Here is a 20,957-nt window from a genome sequence, read left to right as displayed (position 1 = left end):
ACCTACCTGTGCGTGTTGGCCAACCAATGTCCTATAAAGGGGAGGCACAGTCTCAGTGGAATTCATGTAACTTCAGGGTGTTTTCACATATAGTCATCTTTAAAGTAATAATAATAATAATGTTTGTACCATGTTTTGTGCTGATACCATGTTGTGTCATGTGTTGCTGCCTTGCTATGTTGTTGTCTTGGGTCTCTCTTTATGTAGTGTTGTGTTGTCCCTCTTGTTGTGATATGTGTTTTGTCCTGTATTTATGTTGTATTTATTTATTTTAATCCCAGGCCCCTGTCCCCGCATGAGGCCTTTTGGTAGGTCGTCATTGTAAATAAGAATTTGTTCTTAACTGACTTGCCTCGTTAAATAAAGGTTAAGTAAAAAATAAAATAGTGAATTCTGGGGTAAAAAAAAGGAAGTGTTGCAGTAGTCTAGTGTGTGGTGCGGGAATAATGACAAGTGAACCTGGGGAGCTTTGTGTACACATTGACCTAAAAAAGGATCCAGATCACGGACTCCAAGCGAAACTAACTCAGCCCACCTCTTGAGATGGTTTCAGTTCGGTTTGCTTTGGGGACTCTTTTGAGGAGTCTGAAATATTTGAGTGTTCACACTGGACAAAAAATGTAAGGAGCCTCACTGAGTTCACAAAAATTGTCTGAAAGGGATCAAGAGTGAAAACACCTACATTGACAGTGACAATATGATGTACATTAGGATATTCTCGTAGAAAAAGCCTGCACGCATCGGAATGTGCACCACGTCTCTGCGTATTTACTCACAGGTATGTGCGTACATTTGTTTGGTAAATAGGCCTACACAGGGTCGATGTTTATAGCCTATTCTGCTTCACCTCTAGTGGGATCTAACATTCACTCATTCACTGTCACACAGATATGTCATCTCTCTCTCAGTTAAAATCACATTTTATTGGTCACATACACATATTTAGCAGATGATATTGCGGGTGTAGCGAAAAATGCTTGTGTTCCTAGCGCCAACAGTGTAGTGGTATCTAACAGTTCACAACAATACACACTAATCTAAAAGTAAAATAATGGAATAAAGAAAAATATAAATATTAGATTGAACAATGTCGGAGTGATATTGACTAAAATATAGTAGAATAGAATACTGTATATACATATGAAATGAGTAAAGCAGTATGTAAACATTAAAGTGGCCAGTGATTCCAAGTCTATGTATATAGGGCAGCAACCACTAAGGTGCAGGGTTACGTAAGCGGGTGGAATCCGGCTAGTGACGGCTGTTTAACAGTCTGATGGCCTTGAGATAGAAGCTATTTTTCAGTCTCTCGGTCTCAGTTTTGATTCACCTGTACCGACCTCACCGCTGGATGATAGCGGGGTGAACAGGCCGTGGCTCAGGTGGTTGATGTCCTTGATGATCTTTTTGGCCTTCCTGTGACATCAGGTGCTGTAGGTGTCTTGGAGGGCAGGTAGTTTGCCCCCGGTGATGCGTTAGGTAGATCGCACCACCCTCTGTTAAGCAAGGATAAGGAAAGGGTTTTTTATGGGTGGCCTGTGAGTGATAATTTGTTAGCTTTTGTTGTTTTATTATGGCACCACCACGAATGAGAGTGGGCAAGTAGCCGTCTAGCCTCGCGCACAATACCATACCATACCTCTCTCTCTCTCTCTCAAAATACACACACTAAACAATTCACAGACATAACTAATCAATAATCAACACAAATCCTATTAAAGTGAATTTGAGGACTGGAACGTTCGTGAATGTTGAGAATTGTTGAAATTCTGATTGGACCACTGGCTGTTACGAGTCCACAATCAATGAGACTACAATCAGAGCCTTGCGGAACGGGGAATGTTGATTTCTCTAAGACGCAACAAGGCTGACACCCAGTGGTCTTTCCGACAAACTGCAACCCAATAGAGCGTAGCGCGGGGAATAGACAACAACAAATTATTTATATAGACATTAGATTACTGATTGGGGGCGCTGTGTTGAAGCCACCATCTTGGCACTCCTACACCGCCGTAAAAAAAAAAATACATACTTTTAAATTATATGTGAGTGCCAATATGTCCTACCGGTGGCTTCAAAGCCCATAGCATCAGCAATTAAAATCAAATGTTATTGGTCATCACATATTTTGCAGATGTTATCGCAGGTGCAGCAAAATGCTTGTTTCTTGCTCCAACATTGCAGTAATGCCTAACAAAAATACAAAAGCAATGTTTGAGTCCAGAATATAAATATGTATACAATGGTGTGTATAGACAGCATATGAGTAGAAAAAGTGTGCCATATTAGTTATATAGGACAGCAGGTAAACAAATCAAGTTTATTTTATATAGCCCTTCGTACATCAGCTAATATCTCAAAGTGCTGTACAGAAACCCAGCCTAAAACCCCAAACAGCAAGCAATGCTGGTGTAGAAGCATTATTAAAGTGACCATTGTTCAATGACTATGTACATAGGGCAGTAGTTTCTAAGGTGCAGGGTAGAGTACTGAAATCCAGGGTTAATATATTTTAGGTCCTAATCTATGGATTTCACATGACTGGGCAGGGACGCAGCCATAGGTGGGCCTGGGAGAGCGAAGGCCCACCCACTTGGCAAGTGAGTTCATATCCACAAATGGCTTTATTACAGATAGAAATACTCCTCCGTTTCATCAGCAGTACGGCTGGCTGGTCTCAGACGATCCCGCAGGTGAAGAAGCAGGATGTGGAGGTCCTGGGCTGGCGTGGTTAAACGTGATCTGCGGTTGGACGTTTGCAAAGTTCCCTAAAATGACATTGGAGGTGGCTCATGGTAGAGAAATGAACATTCAATAATCTGGCAACAGCTCTGGTGGACATTCCTGCAGTTAACATTTCAATTGCACGCTCTCTCAAAACTTGAGACATCTGTGGCATTGTGTTGTAGCATAACTGCACATTTTAGTGGCCTTTTGTCCACAGCACAAGGTCCAACTGTGTAATGATAACACTGTTTAATTAGCTTCTTTACATGCCACACCGGTCAGATGGCTGGATTATCTTGGCAAATGGGAAACGCTTAGTAACAGGTACATAAACAAATTTGTTCACAATATTTGAGAGAAATAAGCTTTTTGAGCATATGGAAAATGCAACCTTTCATTTCAGCTCATGAAACATGGGACCAACACTTTACATGTTGCGTTTATATTTTTGTTCAGTACATAACATTAGCTTCAAGTCCGTGGCCATATTTAAAAAGTAGTTGCACCTCTTTAACCATGGTGTTTAAAGACTCGCCAGGAGTCTGCAATGAATTCCTCCTGAGTAAACAGGATGGAATACATCTGCAGTGTGCCACATGCCCTCACATACTGGATAAGCAAAAAGTAAAACATTTTTGTTCATTTGCCCTTTTTTATTTTACCAAATGTGTGATATTCCCACCAGGACATTGGGAGATATCATTTAAATATATTGTGAAGTCATATCAAAAAGGAACCTGGGTAAGTGGTGTTTTCTTCAGAAGTTAAACCACACCGGCACAATACAGAGTATCAGGGTCAGAGTCCATTTCATTTCCACTCAATTATGGAAATTCCAATAAAACAATTTTTCCTCATAGGGAAATTTGAATTTCAGTTTACTTCCCGAATTGAAATTCACCCCAACTATGGCAAGTTTGCTTAATCAATCAGCTACTGGATAGATTTGAGTCTACAATGCTCAACTTCTACCCCCAACGACATGTCAAAACAACGAATCAAAGACAACTGCATGTTGTATTGAGAATGTTTTTATTCAAAGTTTATTCCCCCAAGTGCTTCCAGTCAGTCGGCCTTAGTCCAGCGTGTGCCGGGTAAGGGCAGAGGGTGGTGCTTGATGATGGTGAGTTGCACATTACCATGCCAACACTAGGGTGGGTGTCTTACAATGAAACTAGAGAACCACACGACTTTACCAAGTTTGTATTTTTATCTGTTTTAAAACAGAAACGGAAAAAAAGTTCCAAAATAAAAATAAATCTGCAACGGGATTTTACATTTAAAGGGGCCAAACTCCAACAACTTCCTGACACACGGGGGTGGGGGGGTCATACATACATACACAACAGGTTAAAGGTCATCATCTTCATCTGGGAGCGCTGTTTCTGATGCAACCTGGAGAGGGGGGGAGACAGAAGTGAATAACGGTTAGGGTTACGACGATACACCATTTACAAATCAGCAACATTGATGCATGTTGTTATCATCTAGCCATTCTGATCCAATTTCCTACGGTAAGACACAGATAAGATCAGAACCTTCTGATCCAATTTAAACCGATAACATTTGACTGTCTCGACGCAGTCCATCCACTGTGCGGTTCTACTCACTTTGAGGTCATGCTCGTACTGCGCTGCGAGGGAGGGGTCCATGAGGATCTCTGGTGGGGCGAGAGCGGGCATGGCCACGAACTCCAGGTTGGGGTCTCCAATCAGCTTCCGTGCTAGCCACAGGAAGGGCTTCTCAAAGTTGTAATTACTCTTGGCAGAAATGTCGTAGTACTGTGAGAGAGAGAAGAGGGTTATAACATAGCTGTGGAGAACAAGGTCTAAAATGTTTACTAAAATACAACTTTCATACCAGTTACATACCAATAAAACATTATTTAAAACATTCTTTTTTAAAGACTGGATTGCTGGCCTTACTGAGTCGATAGGAACATTCGCCTGAACTATTTAGGAGGGATATCACACCTGGCACAAATGATTGTCTAGTTCTGTTTTTCTTGCAGAGGGGTGCCCTATACCTGCGCCCAGAGGGGAGTAGTTCAAAGTCCGGGTACAGGGGGTAGCTTGGTACAACACCGCTAGTCAACTGTATTAAAGTGTGTAATGAGTACCTGGAGGTTCTTCTTGCGATGGAATACGATGCTCTTTGCTTTGACTTTCCTGTCTTTGATGTCTACCTTGTTGCCGCAGAGGACTATGGGAATGTTCTCACAGACTCGCACCAGATCACGATGCCAGTTGGGTACGTTCTTGTAGGTGACTCGGGACGTGACGTCAAACATGATGATTGCGCACTGGGCTGGAGAGCAGAAAGGAGGAGAGTGGAGAGGAACGAGGGAGCAGAGAAAAAAAGCACAGAAGGGGATTCAGAGAGTGAAGAGGCAAAGAAAGCAAGAGAAGGATGTAGAGAGGGAGTGTCACAACATGAATCTACTCAACATAGCATCCTTACTGGAGGGGGCAGTTTACCCAGAATAGCTTTGCATTCTCTACTAGACAGTTCCTGGCCCTGGGGTGGCAACTTCTTCATTGACTAAAAGTAATCTGCTTCAGGGCAAGGTTATTAAAAAAATATATATATATACACACACTTTTCCCCCCTTTTAAATAGGTGCTGAACTTTAGCTCTCGGTTATAAGAACTGACCAGTGATATTCCATACAAAACTCTGTAGGCAAGTATGTCAGTAGAGCAGTTATTTTTAGTAACTAGGGCCCAGAGTTTTTCCTCCTGGTCAGCAAAACTTCCAGGCCAAGCAAACAAGCACGTTTATACAATACCTTGGATGTAGTAGCCATCTCGGAGCCCTCCAAACTTCTCCTGCCCGGCTGTGTCCCACACATTGTATTTGATGGCCCCCCTGTTGGTGTGGAAGACCAGCGGGTGCACCTCCACTCCCAGCGTGGCTGGAAAGAGGGAAAGGGGAGAGAAGAGCAGAAACCCAACAGGACAGGCAAAAGAAGGGAGAGATGAGAGGGAGACAGGGAAAGGTAGCGAGAAATAAGGGAGAGAAAAGAGGAAGTGGGCAGAAGAGGAAGAGACCGTTTAGAAACAGGTGCTGGAATGGTGGCTGTTGGTTTCATTCCGAGTCGATCCCTTGCTGCACGATGTTATCTGGTGCCTCCATGTATCCTCTCTTTCTTATTGGAGGCCTCTGCAGTGTAACATGGTCCCCCCCCAACGACTAAAACTCCAATAAACCATTCTACCACTACAGGCTGAGTGCAAAGGCCTAAAACATGTGGATGTGTTGGGGGGGGGGGGGTCGCGATATAAATGGGTGTGTTGGTGTAAGTAATTAAATGCTGATGGGGAGCGACTTACCAACATATTTCTTCTCAAACTCTCCCGTCAAATGTCTTTTGACGAAAGTGGTCTTTCCCGTTCCTCCATCGCCAACCAACACAAGCTGAGAGGGTAAGAGCGTTAGAAGTTGGAACACAATTGGCGGGGGCGGCAGCTAGCTAGCCAGCCATGACCTAACTCAACATGATCCTGCTTCATGTTCTAAAACAAAATAAACAGTAAATGTGTGAGATAGAAGAAAAAATCCTCACCTTGAACTGGACCTGCGGCTCTCCCTCTGCCATTGTGGAATGTGTCGTGGGTTTTTTATGTTCTCCTAAAACACAGACAGGGTGGTATGGTTAGCGAGCTAGTACAGTTAGCTGGCTACCCTGGCTAGCTGTATCAACTAACTAACTAGTAGTGGCTAATGAGATTGTAGTTTTGAAAAAGGGGGTTCCCAAACTTTTCCCACTCCCACCCTCGTTGGAGAGAATTTTGCTGGTTTAAATCTTGTTTTCTGCAATTCTACACATTGTCTCATGTTTAATGTGATATTGAGTGACAAATTACAATATACATGGGCTAAGAAAACTAAATAAAGAAACCTTGGCTGACATGGGCTAGTTGATCTGGACATTTCTGACAAGTTATAAATAGCTTTCTAAAGTGTGCAATGACGAACAGGACAAGATTAACTGATAATGCACTATCACAACTTTCAAAAGTATGTTTAAAGCCCGACAGAGTTCCTTTATACAAATGTTTTCTTCTTTGGGTCCCCCGCCCCACAGCAGTTTGTGAACCACTGAACTACAACAACCAAACAACCATTCGACATAGCAGCACGCGTCCAAGCTAACCAACAAGAAACCTTGGTAACTAGCTGCGCGTTTTATTAAACTAGCAATTTATTCCTAAACCTTTGCATATTTCCGGACATCTGACAAATCAGGATATTACAACGTGTAAACAATCCGATCGATAACCTAAATGCAGGCCTGTAGTTATGCCTTCTAAATATAGTATTAATCAGTTCATGTGATGTCACGTTAGCTAGCTAGCACAGCATGCAGTCTAAACGCCGAGGATGGCTAGCTAGCGCGTACGTTAGCTAGTTAGCATTTAATGAGTGCGCCATTCAGCAGGCTGCCGCACTTTTCTAGTTTCGGCTGGAACAATGTCTGTGCAGCACAATCTGTTCTCTGGTTAGTTAACAGTCTAAGTAATGGTTCTGTTATGTAACAAATTAACCATGCACAAAACTGCTACAATCTGATATTTGTATGGACAATAACAATATAACGAAACATCCTCAATGAAATCTATAAACGAAACAATAAATTAAAGTTGCCATCTAACGTTAGCTAGCATTTCGCTACTAGAGCTACTCAAAGCTAACGTGGTCCTAGAAATCAATACAACTGTCTAATAACTTCGCTTATTGACAAAATAATTACTAAACTGAAGATATAAATACACCAATAACGCACTTAGGTGTCTCTGATTGTCCCAATTTTGATTCACAATGATTAGAAATTGAATTTAGACTAGCGTCACATCAGGAAAAATGTTCAGACTCACCCGGCGTTGAAACGAAGCGGAAAAGAGTAAATGGCTGCGTTCGCGGGAGATTCAGCGATGACCTGAGTCAGTTTCCGCTCATATCACGTGATCAACGCCAGCGATAAACTATTTTTGTTGTAACAATTGAGATATAATAAAAAACGTTGCGACTCTGTGATATACACGTAGTAAAGCTTTATCAGGACAGCTTTATGATGGTTTAAAAACAAATGATGAACGTTTTGTAAAATGTAACATGCACGTTTTGTTTTGTTGCCATGGTTGCTTTTTTTCTCAGTAATTTCTTCTGCAATTTGGCCATATGATTTCTAGACAATGGAAAAGAGTGCAAGCTATAATATTTGTATTCAAGCTATGACAAACCATCACTTTCTAATCTTCATTCAATCACACATGTACTTCATACCCAAATCAGTATGAAAAAGTACAAACAGGAGGCCTTCAGAACACAATTTATTTTCTTACAAATAAATAAGGTACAATTAAATCGACAGTTACTTATTCAAAATCTCATATGACAACATTTGCATGAGGTATACACTTAAATCAAATAGTGATTAATGCAAATGTGTGCGCTTTTGCTTTTACACTTGTGCGTGTTTATTTGACTTTGACAATATGCCTACTGGCTCTATGTTAAAAGTATGATCTATTGCGTAGTTGGTGTATTATTAATTGACATAGGATTGTCTTAGTGTTTACAGTATGCATAGTATAGGTAGTTAGGTCTATCTATAGAGGTAGTCTGCCTGTATGTTGGCAGCAATCTCCGACTCCCACTGATCTCCATTGTTCAGCAGCTTCTCTTTGTTGTACAGCAACTCCTCGTGGGTCTCCGTGGCAAACTCAAAGTTTGGACCCTGAAGGACATGAAAAAGTTAAATAAGTCAGGAAACCCTTAACCCTAGAATACACCAGATGTTGTAGAATATGCTACTGAAAGTTCTGTTCTAGAATGACCAAAGCCACTAGAATTTGACAAGCTCTGAGTGAGTGAGTGTGTGTGTGAGAGAGTGAGCTTGCCAGCTGTTTACCTCCACAATAGCATCAACAGGGCAGGCCTCCTGGCAGAAGCCACAGTAGATGCACTTGGTCATGTCGATGTCGTAGCGAGTGGTCCTTCTGCTGCCGTCTGCACGAGTCTCAGCCTCAATGGTAATGGCCTGGGGCAGACACGGGGGCAGCAGAGAGAGGACAGAATGAGCAGGCCGAGGGAAATAAACAATGTCAGTGTCCGAATACCAATACCGTCATACTAAATAATATGAAAACAGAAAGTGTAATAGTATGTGAAATTTCCAAAACAGTACTCAGATTGCGTCATCTAATGCGCGATTACGTTGACTCCCGCCATTCGTTCATTGTAGAACAGCGCATCAATTTATCTGATTATCAGTTGTTGTCAAACACGTGCTTCGGAAAAGACAAGTGAATTCTACTAGATCAAACGTGAAAATGAGTATTCAGTTTAAGTATGTAGTACGCTAATATGGGTATTCGGACACAACCAGTGTGTACCCTATGAGCTGTGCAGGGGGTATTCGATTACCGGGGGAGGTAACTGGACTTTGCAGGGGTTACCTGGTTGGGGTACCATTGCATAGTAAAGTATATGAAGTTACCGATACCCTGGATAGTGTTATGGACTGCAGGTACACTACATGACCAAAAGTATGTGGACACCTGCTCGTCGAACATCTCATTACAAAATCATGGGCATTAATATTGAGTTGGTCCCCACTTTGCTGCTATAACATCCTCCACTCTTCTGGGAAGGCTTTCCACTGGCTGTTGGAACACTGCTGCGGGACTTGCTTCCATTCAGCCACAAGTGCATTAGTGAAGTCGGGGATTGATTTTGGGTGATTAAGCCTGGCTCACAGTCGGCGTTCCAGTTCCTCCCAAAGGTGTTCGATGGGGTTGAGGTCAGGGCTCTGTGCAGGCCAGTCAAGTTCTTCCACACCAATCTCGACAAACCATTTCTGTATGGACCTCACTTTTTGCACGGAGGTATTGTCATGTTGAAACAGGGAAGGGCCTTCCCAAAACTGTTGCCACAAAGTTGGAAGCACAGGATCGTCTTGAATGTCATTGTATGCATGTTAAGATTTCCCTTCACTGGAACTAAAGGGCCTAGCCCGAACCATGAAAAAAAGCCCCAGACCATTATTCCTCCTCCACCAAACTTTACAGTTGGCACTATGCATTGATGCAGGTGGTGCGTGATTCCGTCTGATAGCGCCAGATGGTGAAGCGTGATTCATCACTCCTGAGAGCGCGCTTCCACTGATCCAGAATCCAATGGCGGCGAGCTTTACACCACTCTAGCCAATGCTTGGCATTGCACATGGTGATCTTAGGCTTGTGTGCAGCTGCTCGGCCATGGAAACCCATTTCATAGAGTTGCCGATGAACAGTTCTTGTGTGGTTTTATCAACGATAAACCAAGTTCATACATGTAGATAGATAGCTAAAGAAAGATATGGCCGGAAGACGGAAAAACAACAAAAACATGCACCCAGAACTGAGTTTGGGAAACGGTGGAACGGAGATGGCGGAAACTGAGCTTTTGTTTGAAACTGCTAGTGAGTCGAGTGAAGCTAATAGTACAGAAAGTGAGAATGAGTGGGTTACAGTGACAAAGAAAAAAAAGCGAAACAAGAGAAGTAAAGCTGTTGGAAAATAGGAAAACACTAGACTCGTTTTTGGTCGGAGTCACGGTTTTGGATCAATGATACTTGGGAAATCCGTTTAACGTCTCCAGGAAAATCTGGAATGTGTTGGAAGAAAGTGTGGAGTCGGTGAGAGTCACAAGAAGTGGTCTTATTTAGTTGTTTTGTGTGTCTGTGGAGCAGAAGAAGCGTGTTTTAAGACTCAAAAAGATATCGGAGTGGAATGTTTCCTGCATGGATTTTCGTAGCAGGGAGCCTATCAAGGGGGATATTTCTGGGGTGGCGCAAGAAATAAAGGCAGAGGATGTTACTGAAGACATCGATGGAGTGGTTGGTGCATGTCGATTGACCTGTATGGTGGACGGAGAAAAGAAGTTCACTTCATCCATGCTACTGTTCTTTGATAAAGAGTCTCTCCCTTCACATATAAAGTTAGGATTTATGATATACCCTGTAAGAGATTCTGGGCACAAGCCCCTTCAGTGTCATACATGTAAAAGATTTGGTCATGTGTCAAGTGTGTGCAAAAGGGAAAAATATTGTATGCCAGATGAAGGGAAATGCTGCAACTGTGGAGGTGAACATGTACCTGAATTCTTGGAATGCCCTGTTAGGCTGAAGGAGAATGAGGTGGCAAGGGTAAGGCGTGTCCAGCATGTCTCCTATCTGGAGGCGGTGAGAAAATTGGAAAGAACAAGTGGCAGGGAAAAAGCAATGGTAGTAGAGCCACCAAGACCAGTGAATGTTTCTCATCAACCGAGGGATAGTGAAATGCTACATGTTAAAAAGATGGACTTTGTATTATTTATTGCAAGGATCATAAACTGTACAACACAAGCAGAGAAGTCTAAGAAAATTGGAATCATTGTGAATGCCGCTGAATGTTTTTGGGCTCTTCGTGATTTCATAGCCGAGGCTGTGCAAGAAATTCCGTCTGTGAATGTAACCCCATCACAGTCCCCTGAGCCTGTGTAGGGATGTATTTTGGAGTGGACTGTGATTGAAGAAGTATGATGTTTTTGTAAAAAAAAATAATAATAGTTGTCTTGTTTTATTTTGTATGATGTCATTTTCCCCTTTCCCGGAATGTTTTTTGTGTGTTTCTTATTCAATACCCTGTCCAGCTGGTGGGGGTAATGCACCATTAACATTGGATGCCAACCGCCGTTAAACCCCATCGAATAAGAAGAACAATTCTTGTGCTGATGTTGCTTTCAGAGTCCGTTTGGAACTCGGTAGTGAGTGTTGCAACCGAGGACAGACAATTTTTATGCGCTTCAGCACATGGCGATCCTGTTCTGTGAGCTTGTGTGGTCTACCACTTCGCGGCTAAGCCGTTGTTGCTCCTTGACGTTTCCACATCTTACAATAACAGGACTTACAGTTGACCGGGGCAGCTCTAGCAGGGCAGAAATTTGACGAACTGACTTGTTGGAAAGGTGGCATCCTATGACGGTGCCACATTGAAAGTCACTGAGCTCTTCAGTAATGCCACTCTACTGCCAATGTTTGTCTATGGAGAATGAATGTGTGCTCGATTTTCTACACCTGTCAGAAACGGGTGTGGCTGAAATAGCCGAATACACTCATTTGAAGGGTTGTCCGCATACTTTTGTATATACACAGTGCCGTCGGAAAGTATTCAGACCCCTTGACTTTTTCCACATTTTGTTACGTTACAGCCTTGTTCTAAAATGGATGAAAAAAATAGAAAATCCTCAATCTACACATAATACCCCATAATGACAAAGTAAAAACAGGTTTTTAGACATACATACCTTATTTACATATGAGACTCGAAATTAAGCTCAAGTGCATCCTATTCTCATTGATCATCCTTGAGATGTTTCCACAACTTGATTGCTGTCCACCTGTGGTAAATTCAATTGATTTTATAAGGTCCCACAGTTGACAGTGCATGTCAGACCAAAACCCAAGTCATGAGGTCAAAGGAATTGTCCGTAGAGCTCCGAGACAGGATTGCGTCGAGGAAGTTTACCAAAAAATGTCTGCAGCATTGAAGAGTCCCAAGAACACAGTGGCCTCCATCAGTCTTAAATGGAAGAAGTTTGAAACTACCAAGACTATTCCTAGAGCTGGACGCCCGGCCAAACTGAGCAATTGGGGTAGAAGAGCCTTGGTCAGGGAGGTGACCAAGAACCCGATGGCCACTCTGACAGAGTTCCTCTGTGGAGATGGCAGAACCTTCCAGAAGGACAACCATCTCTGCAACACTCCACCAATCAGGCCTTTATGGTAGAGTTGCCAGACAGAAGCCCCTCCTCAGTAAAAGGCAGATGACAGCCCGCTTGGAGTTTGCCAAAAGGAACGTAAAGACTCAGACCATGAGAAACACAATTCTCTGATCTGATGAAACCAAGATTGAACTCTTTGGCCTGAATGCCAAGCGTCACGTCTGGAGGAAACCTGGCACCATCCATACAGTGAAGCATGGTGGTGGCAGCATCATGCTGTGGGGATGTTTTTGAGCGTCAGGGACTGGGAGACTAGTCAGGTTCGAGGCAAAGATGAACGGAGCAAAGTACAGAAAGATCCTTGATGAAAACCTGCTCCAGAGCCACTTGAACCCGATCGAACATCTCTGGAGGGACCTGCAAATAGCTGTGCAGCGACGCTCCCCATCCAACCAGACAGAGCTTGAGAGGATCTGCAGAGAAGAATGGGAGAAACTCCCCAAATACAGGTGTGCCAAGCTTGTAGCATCATACCCAAGAAGACTTGAGGCTGTAATCGCTGCCAAAGGTGCTTCAACAAAGTATTGAGTAGAGGGTCTTAATACTTAAGTAAATGTGATATTTAAGTTTATTTTTACAAATGAGCAAAAATGTATAAAAAACAGTTTTTGCTTTGTCATTATGGGGTATTGTGTGTCAATTGATGGATGGAAAAAACGATGTAATCAATTTTAGAATAAGGCTGTAACCTATTGCAATGTGGAAAAAGTCAAGGGGTCTGAATACTTTACGAAGGCAAGCAGGTATTAATGATGCTTATGCCTACATACAGTAGTTTGTAGTACTAGTGAGTATAGTGGCCAGGGCATTGAGGGCTTTACCAGTGTGTTTATGTGGGTGTATATGGGTCACCTGGGCAGGGCAGACAGCCTCACACAGCTTGCAGGCGATACAGCGCTCCTCTCCGTTGGGGTACCGGCGCAGAGCGTGTTCACCACGGAAACGAGGAGACAGGGGACCCTTCTCAAATGGGTAATTGATGGTAGCGGGCTCGCGGAATAGGTAACTCATAGTCATCCCCAATCCTGGAGGAGTGTGTGGGAAAGACAGGTAAATAAATGTTACTTATGCTGTGTGTGTGTGCACATCACCAGAGTACCGCAAAGCTCTGGGACCACGAGCTCTGGGACCCCACTCGCCTGTCATCGATGTCTAATTTATTTTACTTAATAAATCATTGGCAGTAACCCTCCAAAAAGTTATTCATAAACCTTTTTAATTTCCATATGTACTAGGAAGCTAAACGTTCATTTCTTGGGCTTCAGGAATGTGACTGTAAAAGTGATTGAGGGGAGCTTACTCAGGTAGTTCTATGTGGTTTTTAGTTTAGAAAACAACATCTCTGCAGAAGCGATAGTTACAGGGATGGTAAAAACAGCTATATTGATGTAGCAACATCAGGAAAACTGTGGAGAAGGGAGTTGTGCTTCAAAATTAGCAAGTTTGTAACATCTTTAATTGAGCCTCTCTTAATTGCCAGCCTCAACGCGTTACGGAAAGAGATTAACTGTCGCCTACAGGAAGCTCTGGGGACAGACGATAAATTGCCAGATGCAAACAGATTATCGTCTTTAGCAGACAACAGTTCTTGAGGGCTGAACAAAGATAGCAGTTTGCGTTTTTGTTCATACATGTTGAACCAGCGTTTGAGTTGTGTGGTTGCAATATCAACTGTCTCTTATCTCTGGTCTTTCTTGGCATGCATCATTCAAGACTGTGTTTAAATTGTGTGCAGCACAATGGACATATAATGCACAATGTCTCAGGAAAGACTGTCTGGGTTGGTAATACTCACTATAGAAAACAGTCAGGCCCCCAACCTGGACCTACAGGCCGTGGTGAAAACATTTGCACACAAAAAAAGAAGGACTTCAGGACACCAGGGGAGTCTCTTAAGTTGGATTTAATTTACCTTGAATATTGCAGCCCATTTGTGTAGGCTACTAGCCAGACAAAACCAGCTGAGTTCAACAATAAATAGTGGCTGAATTTATCCTCAAGCCAACTACTTTTTCCTCCTTGTTAGGCTATTTCATGTGAATTTTTATTAAAAAGTTTATAAATAGAAGCTAAATACGGTATATAGCAAAAGATAGTACACTGCATAATGAAACAAACCCTAATAAGCTAGTGTTTTGAGGATGGACTGACTATTATTTGGCATTAATAGACTGGTTATACGCACAAATTTTATCCAAGCTGGGTGAGAGTGTAAGGACGGCTCATCTCATGCAGATTCAGGTAACCTATACAGGACAGTTGCTTATTCCCCCAAACATTAATTGGTAGCTGATTAGTATGCTGTTGCATCAAACATTTATTTTAGAATCTGCAATGTTTGAATTTTCAACTTTAATTACATTATTGCTGCCAGCCAGCAGTCTAAAAATAGCAGCATTGCGACACTGTGTATAGCTTTGTGAAATCTTAGGCTTAACATGAGAAAATGCCGACCAAATAGGCCTACCAATAAACATTTATCCATTAGCTAAAGCTAAGCTCTGGCACCCCAGAAAACCTATAAATGTTTGCCGTCGCATAGACATGTCGCAATTTCAGCACCATGGACAGTGGTTGGTAGAGTATGTACTTTGATTTTTATTTTAGAGGGGGGGACTCCAGAGAAACTGTGTTATGCAAATGGTGTGTGTCACCTCTGAAGAGCTCGGTCCACAGGAGAGTCTGAGCAGCTCGGTCTGTGATTGACCTCATATCAAGAGGAAGTTCCTTGGCATTCACATACTCTATACACACACAGACACACACACACACACACACACACACACACACACACACACACACACACACACACACACACACACACACACACACACACACACACACACACACACAGAGTGGAGAACAAGATACGAGAGAGAGAGGAGAACAAGATAAGAGAGAGAGAGAGGAGAAAGAGAAGAAGAGATGAGAGGCAGCTATGAAGCCAAATCAAATTCGTTGTTATGGGTACTACTGAATATCAACATTTGTGTTACTTACTGTACATCCCTCTCTGCACACTGAGGCTGAAGTGTCGAACCAAACCGGGGCTGATAACTCCAAAGGTGCCTACCAAAGAAACAGAGAAGACAGTGACACATGTAGCCGTCACCCCCACCAATGAATGCAATTTGATTTACAGGCGTCTAGTCTTACCTGGCCAGGGGCAGTAAAGCAAACGCACTGCAGTAGACATCAAAGCAAGAAGCACCTGGAAAGAGAGATATGGAGCATTTGTTGAATAGTTGGTCAATGAGGCAAATAGGCAAAATGGTGGATTCCTGATCCCACATGTCCAACAGCAGAAACAACCCTCTTCTCTCTGCCCCTACGTGACCTCCAGTGAGCACATCCTAAACACAAACCTCTTTGTGAGTGTATGTAAGGCGGTGAACAGATTGTCAGGCAGCTGCTTTACCCTGCACTTTCCTAATCTCCCATCCCCAATCTGGCCTTTAGGCCGACGTCACAGGTCACGCAAAGGCGCAATGCATAAACACTTTCCCAGCCAATCACACTGACCTTACAAATAAATACTGTAGGCTCCCGTACAATTATAACCCCCCAAAATCTACAATGTATAGGCTACAACTGTAGGAATACGTTGTCACTAGCAAAGAAAGTTTTAAGACAAAGCGTGCAGTTTCTCGTAAATCACGAATAGTTTATAACTTTAACTAGGCTGTTTTGATAAATAAACCTTGAGGAAAAACGGTTCTATTTAAAACTCTGAATAATAACTCACTATCGACAGTAGGCTGTCTGAGCTGTCTGGACCATATGATGGTGAAGCTGTCCAGGCAACAATAATTACATGCTGCGCACTTAAATATCGCTATCCAGACCGGACCGTTTACTTCGCAAGTATTCTAAGCACTGTAATTGAAAATGCAGGAATAACGATTCAAAAACGAAATAAACATGTCAAATTACATCTTTGTTTAATAAAACAGCATCAAACATTGTAAAACAGAAAGAAACATACCTGCTCCCACAACCTGTGACAAAAGACGCAAGGGACAACCGCCACTGCACTGGCACTGTTGCCCACGAGAGGAGGGGAACTCAGAAGAGGCTTGTGAAACAGCGGTGTACTTACTGTAAGCCTGGCTAGACATAGTCGCCATTTTGAATGTGGCAAAGTTCTATGCACTTACTATCCAGTGCATATCAAAATATGGTATTATTCATCACACCACCCTCCTATTATACACAGTCACTTAGACACAGACATACACACCAGTGGAGACTGGTGGGAGCAGCTATAGGAGGGGCTCATTGTTATGGCTTGAATGGAATTAATGTATGGTTTCTATATGTTTGATACCATTCCATTTATTCCATTTCAGCCATTACAATGAGCCCGTCCTCCTATAGCTCCTCCCACCAGCCACCACTGACACACACACACACATATATATACACACACAATAATGACTTCCCAATATGAGTTTGTGAGAGAGCAAGACTGAATAGCGGAAGTTTCTCGCTTTCTTTCCAATCTCGTTCTAACCAAACACTTCTCTCCAGCAAGCATTCCACCCAGTGATCAAAGAGGAGAGAGAACTCAAAGGTATTTGATTTTACACCATTATACATCATTGCTACTTTACAACTACCGGGTGTGGTGACAGTCACAGTCTATGTCGAGGCAGGAAGTAGATAGGGCTTCACCTCTGCTTCCAATTGAACAACTTAATCTGTTGATGCTGTGGCTAGATTCTGTAGCACCACACTGTATGCATGAAGCCTAGATTGTGTTAAATGACTTTATTTATGTAACAATTGGGCTGTAGGTTTGATCTAAGGGTTTTAATATACAGGATAAGTCTTCTGTGTTGCACTTATACTTGCTTTAGCTCTAACACACATAAAGTACAGATACACACAACGGAGATAGACGGACACACTCTGGTACATCAATACAGAAGTGATGAGTATTTTTGAAACTGGGACCTCTCCTCTCTCAGTAGAGTAAGATGCTGAGTGCGTCCACTCCGACCCAGATGCCCCCCAGCGGAGAGGACAGTTCTGGTTCTGACAGGGGGTCAGAGGTCCGTGTTCCAACTCCAGCCACAGAGACAGACCGCTTCGGCTTCATCCTGGTGAATGGATCCACTGCCGGGTCAGTACGAAGCAGTCTCTGGCTTAGCAGCACTGATAACCAGTTTCTGTTCTCTCACTCTTTTTTTAAAGCCCATGTACAGTCTTTGTCATTTTATTTTTAAATCACCACTGTATGTCTAATAAATCACTGTGTTTATTTAGCGAAAACAAAAAGATATTTGTAATCATTTATTTCCCTTGACTTAAAAAATGTAACATTAACCTAACAAAGACAGTCGTGTAGGAATGAGGTTTGTGCAGTAAATGTAAATACATTTAAATAATTAGCTTTTTATTATAATGGACTGATGGTACCTGCATCTGATGGTCATGGTGCTTCAGGACAACTGGGACCTCGGAAAGAAACTAGGTCAAATCATGACGTCAGTGATCTTCAGGTCAGAAAGTCAGTGCTCAAGAAAGATGCTCGAGTTTCCGACTTCCCAGTTGTCTTGAACGCACTGAAGTTGGAAGTCGGAGATTTCCGAGTTCCCAGATGTTTTAAACACGGCATTAGTCGCAGCGCAGGGAAGGATGGAGAGAGCAGCAAATGGTCCACCTCTCACAGTCCCTGCTCTCTCCTTCCTTTCCTCCGGTGAGACTGACCAGAGAGAGGGCGCACCGTCTTCCACCTGATGGCAAAACTCGAGTGGCACTGCCTCATGCACAAATTCATGTTGTTCCTATGACCAGAGAAAGTGAAATATTCCTCGATATTAAAATGGACACGACGAGCTGCAGATAATAATAACAATGCAGTGCTATCAAGACACTTGGTTACTCATTCAGCTCAAGTGGAAGATGGGAGAAGCACGTTTTCTGTTTTGTAATAGTGTTGAGTAAAACAGTGTTGAGAGTGTTAAAAACTTAGGCATTAACTCACTCATTAAACAGCAGCTCTTTGCTGTATTCTTTGACAGTCTCTCTCTGGTCGTGGTTTTAAAAGTAGTGAAATCTCACGTAGGCTAGTATCAAACTTTACTGTGGCCGGGGGTCATGGAAGCTGTAGTAACTGTGATTGGAGCTATCCGATTGGCCAGCGCAGTAGGCACACTCTATTTAGCCACAGATCTCCCGGTCCACGGACAAATTAAATAGTTCAAAATGGGAACACTTTACCTTTGCCAGGGCTTCTGAATCAAGTGTACCTACCATCAGCAGTGCAACCCGGAAAAAAGTAAATAAAAGGAGTACAAGCCTTTATTGTTGGCTTTTCTACAGAAATGTTTGGTGATCAACTAGGAATGCCTTGAAGATTGACCAGTTGATTGCGATCGACCGGTTGGTGACCACTGATGTAGGCTCTAGGAAACAAATTTGAAGATATTTACATACACAGCCATGCTTGGCTGATAGGATGGTCTAGAGCCCACCCCCTTACCCAGATGAACAGTCATTGGTCTATTATAATCAGATCACATTGTGACATCACGATATGTCCAAAAGTTCCATCCCACTTGAACAGGCTGAAATTTCAGGTATTTTTTTCAAAAAGATCTTACACAAATAAGAGGGGGTGCTTTGCTGCAAGAGGGACTGGTGAACTTCACAAAATAGATGGCATCATGAGGAAGGGAAATTATGTGGATATATTGAAGCAACATCTCAAGACATCAGTCAGGAAGTTAAAGCTTGGGACTTCAAATGGGACTTCAAAATGGACAATGACCCCAAGCATACTTCCAAAGTTGTGGCAAAATGGCTTAAGGACAAAAAAGTCAAGGTATTGGAGTGGCCATCACAAAGCCCTGACCTCAATCCTATAGAAAATTTGTGGGCAGAACTGAAAAAGCGTGTGCGAGCAAGGAGGCCTACAAACCTGACTCAGTTACACCAGCTCTGTCAGGAGGAATGGGACAAAATTCACCCAACTTATTGTGGGAAGCTTGTGGAAGGCTACCCAAAACGTTTGACCCAAGTTAAACAGTTTAAAGGCAATGCTACCAAATACTAATTGAGTGTATGTAAACTTCTGACCCACTGGGAATGTGATGAAAGAAATACAATCTGAAATAAATAATTCTCTCTACTATTCTTCTGACATTTCACATTCTCAAAATAAGGTGGTGATCCTAACTGACCTAAAACAGGGAATTTTTACTAGGATTAAATGTCAGGAATTGTGAAAAACGAGTTTTGAGTTTGAGTTTAAATGTCTTTGGCTAAGGTGTATGTAAACTTCCGACTTCAACTGTAGCTTTTACACAATTTCAGTGCTATTTCGACCTGTGTGGAAATATCCTAAAAAACAACAGAGTGGAAATCACCTTTTTAACTGCACTGCCCTTTAAAGGATTGATTAGTTATGATAAGAGAAACAAACTGAGCAATAAGGCATTTCTGGTGATCAGAAGACACTAAAGACTCATCCTATAACTTGCAACTTCATGCAAAAAAACAATTGTAGCACGAAAGATCACAGTTCAGCGTCACAGTACTTTTTTTTATATAGATACAAATATAAGTCATTCTTTATTTAGTTCATAGAATAAACCCAGCTAATAACCGAACACAAATATAACAGACATCCTCTTAACAGTCATCTCCTACACTCTCTCACTCTGTGTCCTTGAACATCCTGACCTGTTGCTATGGAGATAGTCACACCGCCACCATGCGGTTTTCCTGTTTCCTGTGTATCTTTACGGTGTTTTCGTTCTCTGTGACGAGACATGAAGGTGCAGTTGACTCAACTCAGTACATTTTGGTAAATTGGCTGCCTTAGAGAGGACTTTGGTCCTCAGAAACAGGAAAGAGTCAAAGTGAGGAGTTAGTTACCTGCCCTAGAAAGATACTGACTTTAAAATGTTATTATGACAGTTATGCTTAAAGTGAAAACCTTATTTTGCTTATGATATGTTGGTGCCAGGAGTGAAGGCCCGCCTCCTGAGCTCGTTAGACAGAGAGAGACGAAGTGGATCAACATCATCAGCCAATGGGATCGTGTCTTACTAAAGAAGTCCAGCAAGGTGTGTACTTGGCATTTTTGATGTAACCTCTTCTGGGACACCAGACCCAGGTATTTGCTCCTGCATGATCCTTACTCTCCACCGGTCTCTCAGGTCAAAGAGCAGTGTCAGAAAGGCATCCCAGCATCCCTCAGGGCTAAATGTTGGCCACTGCTGTGTGGTGCCACAGACAGAATGCACCGCAACAAGGACCTCTACCAGGTAAGATAGAGCAAACAACTCAACTATATAGATAGAATCATTTATTAGAACCTCACTGGGCCTTTATGGTATTCCTACTGTAAATATACAAATATTGCAGAGTAAAGTTATCAGGTAAATCTCTCTCCCTGTCAGACTCTGGACTCC

At 42.5% G+C, this 20,957-nt stretch overlaps 2 protein-coding genes across 2 annotated transcripts; both read right to left on the bottom strand.

Annotated features, from left to right (window-relative positions):
* Positions 1-3,742: 3,742 nt before the first annotated feature.
* On the bottom strand, positions 3,743-7,665 carry LOC120062295 (GTP-binding nuclear protein Ran). Its single transcript, XM_039012147.1, has 7 exons — positions 7,605-7,665; positions 6,293-6,357; positions 6,060-6,144; positions 5,516-5,641; positions 4,847-5,034; positions 4,338-4,508; positions 3,743-4,122 (listed from the first exon to the last, which is right to left on the bottom strand). The coding sequence occupies exons 2-7, from the start codon at positions 6,323-6,325 to the stop codon at positions 4,078-4,080; spliced, it is 648 nt and encodes a 215-aa protein (XP_038868075.1). The 5' UTR covers positions 6,326-6,357; positions 7,605-7,665; the 3' UTR covers positions 3,743-4,077.
* Positions 7,666-8,049: 384 nt separating this feature from the next.
* LOC120062009 (NADH dehydrogenase [ubiquinone] iron-sulfur protein 8, mitochondrial-like) lies at positions 8,050-16,582 on the bottom strand. The gene is made up of 7 exons (XM_039011808.1): positions 16,520-16,582; positions 15,691-15,745; positions 15,535-15,603; positions 15,189-15,278; positions 13,387-13,559; positions 8,642-8,770; positions 8,050-8,467 (listed from the first exon to the last, which is right to left on the bottom strand). Exons 2-7 carry the CDS (start codon positions 15,728-15,730, stop codon positions 8,336-8,338), a joined length of 633 nt encoding a protein of 210 aa, XP_038867736.1. The 5' UTR covers positions 15,731-15,745; positions 16,520-16,582; the 3' UTR covers positions 8,050-8,335.
* Between the last annotated feature and the right edge of the window lie 4,375 nt (positions 16,583-20,957).

This window comes from Salvelinus namaycush, chromosome 17 (assembly GCF_016432855.1).
Source record: "Salvelinus namaycush isolate Seneca chromosome 17, SaNama_1.0, whole genome shotgun sequence".
In the NCBI taxonomy this organism is placed as follows: Eukaryota; Metazoa; Chordata; class Actinopteri; order Salmoniformes; family Salmonidae; genus Salvelinus; species Salvelinus namaycush.
Note: the sequence above shows the minus strand (reverse complement) of the source record. Positions and strands in the feature narration are given on the sequence as shown.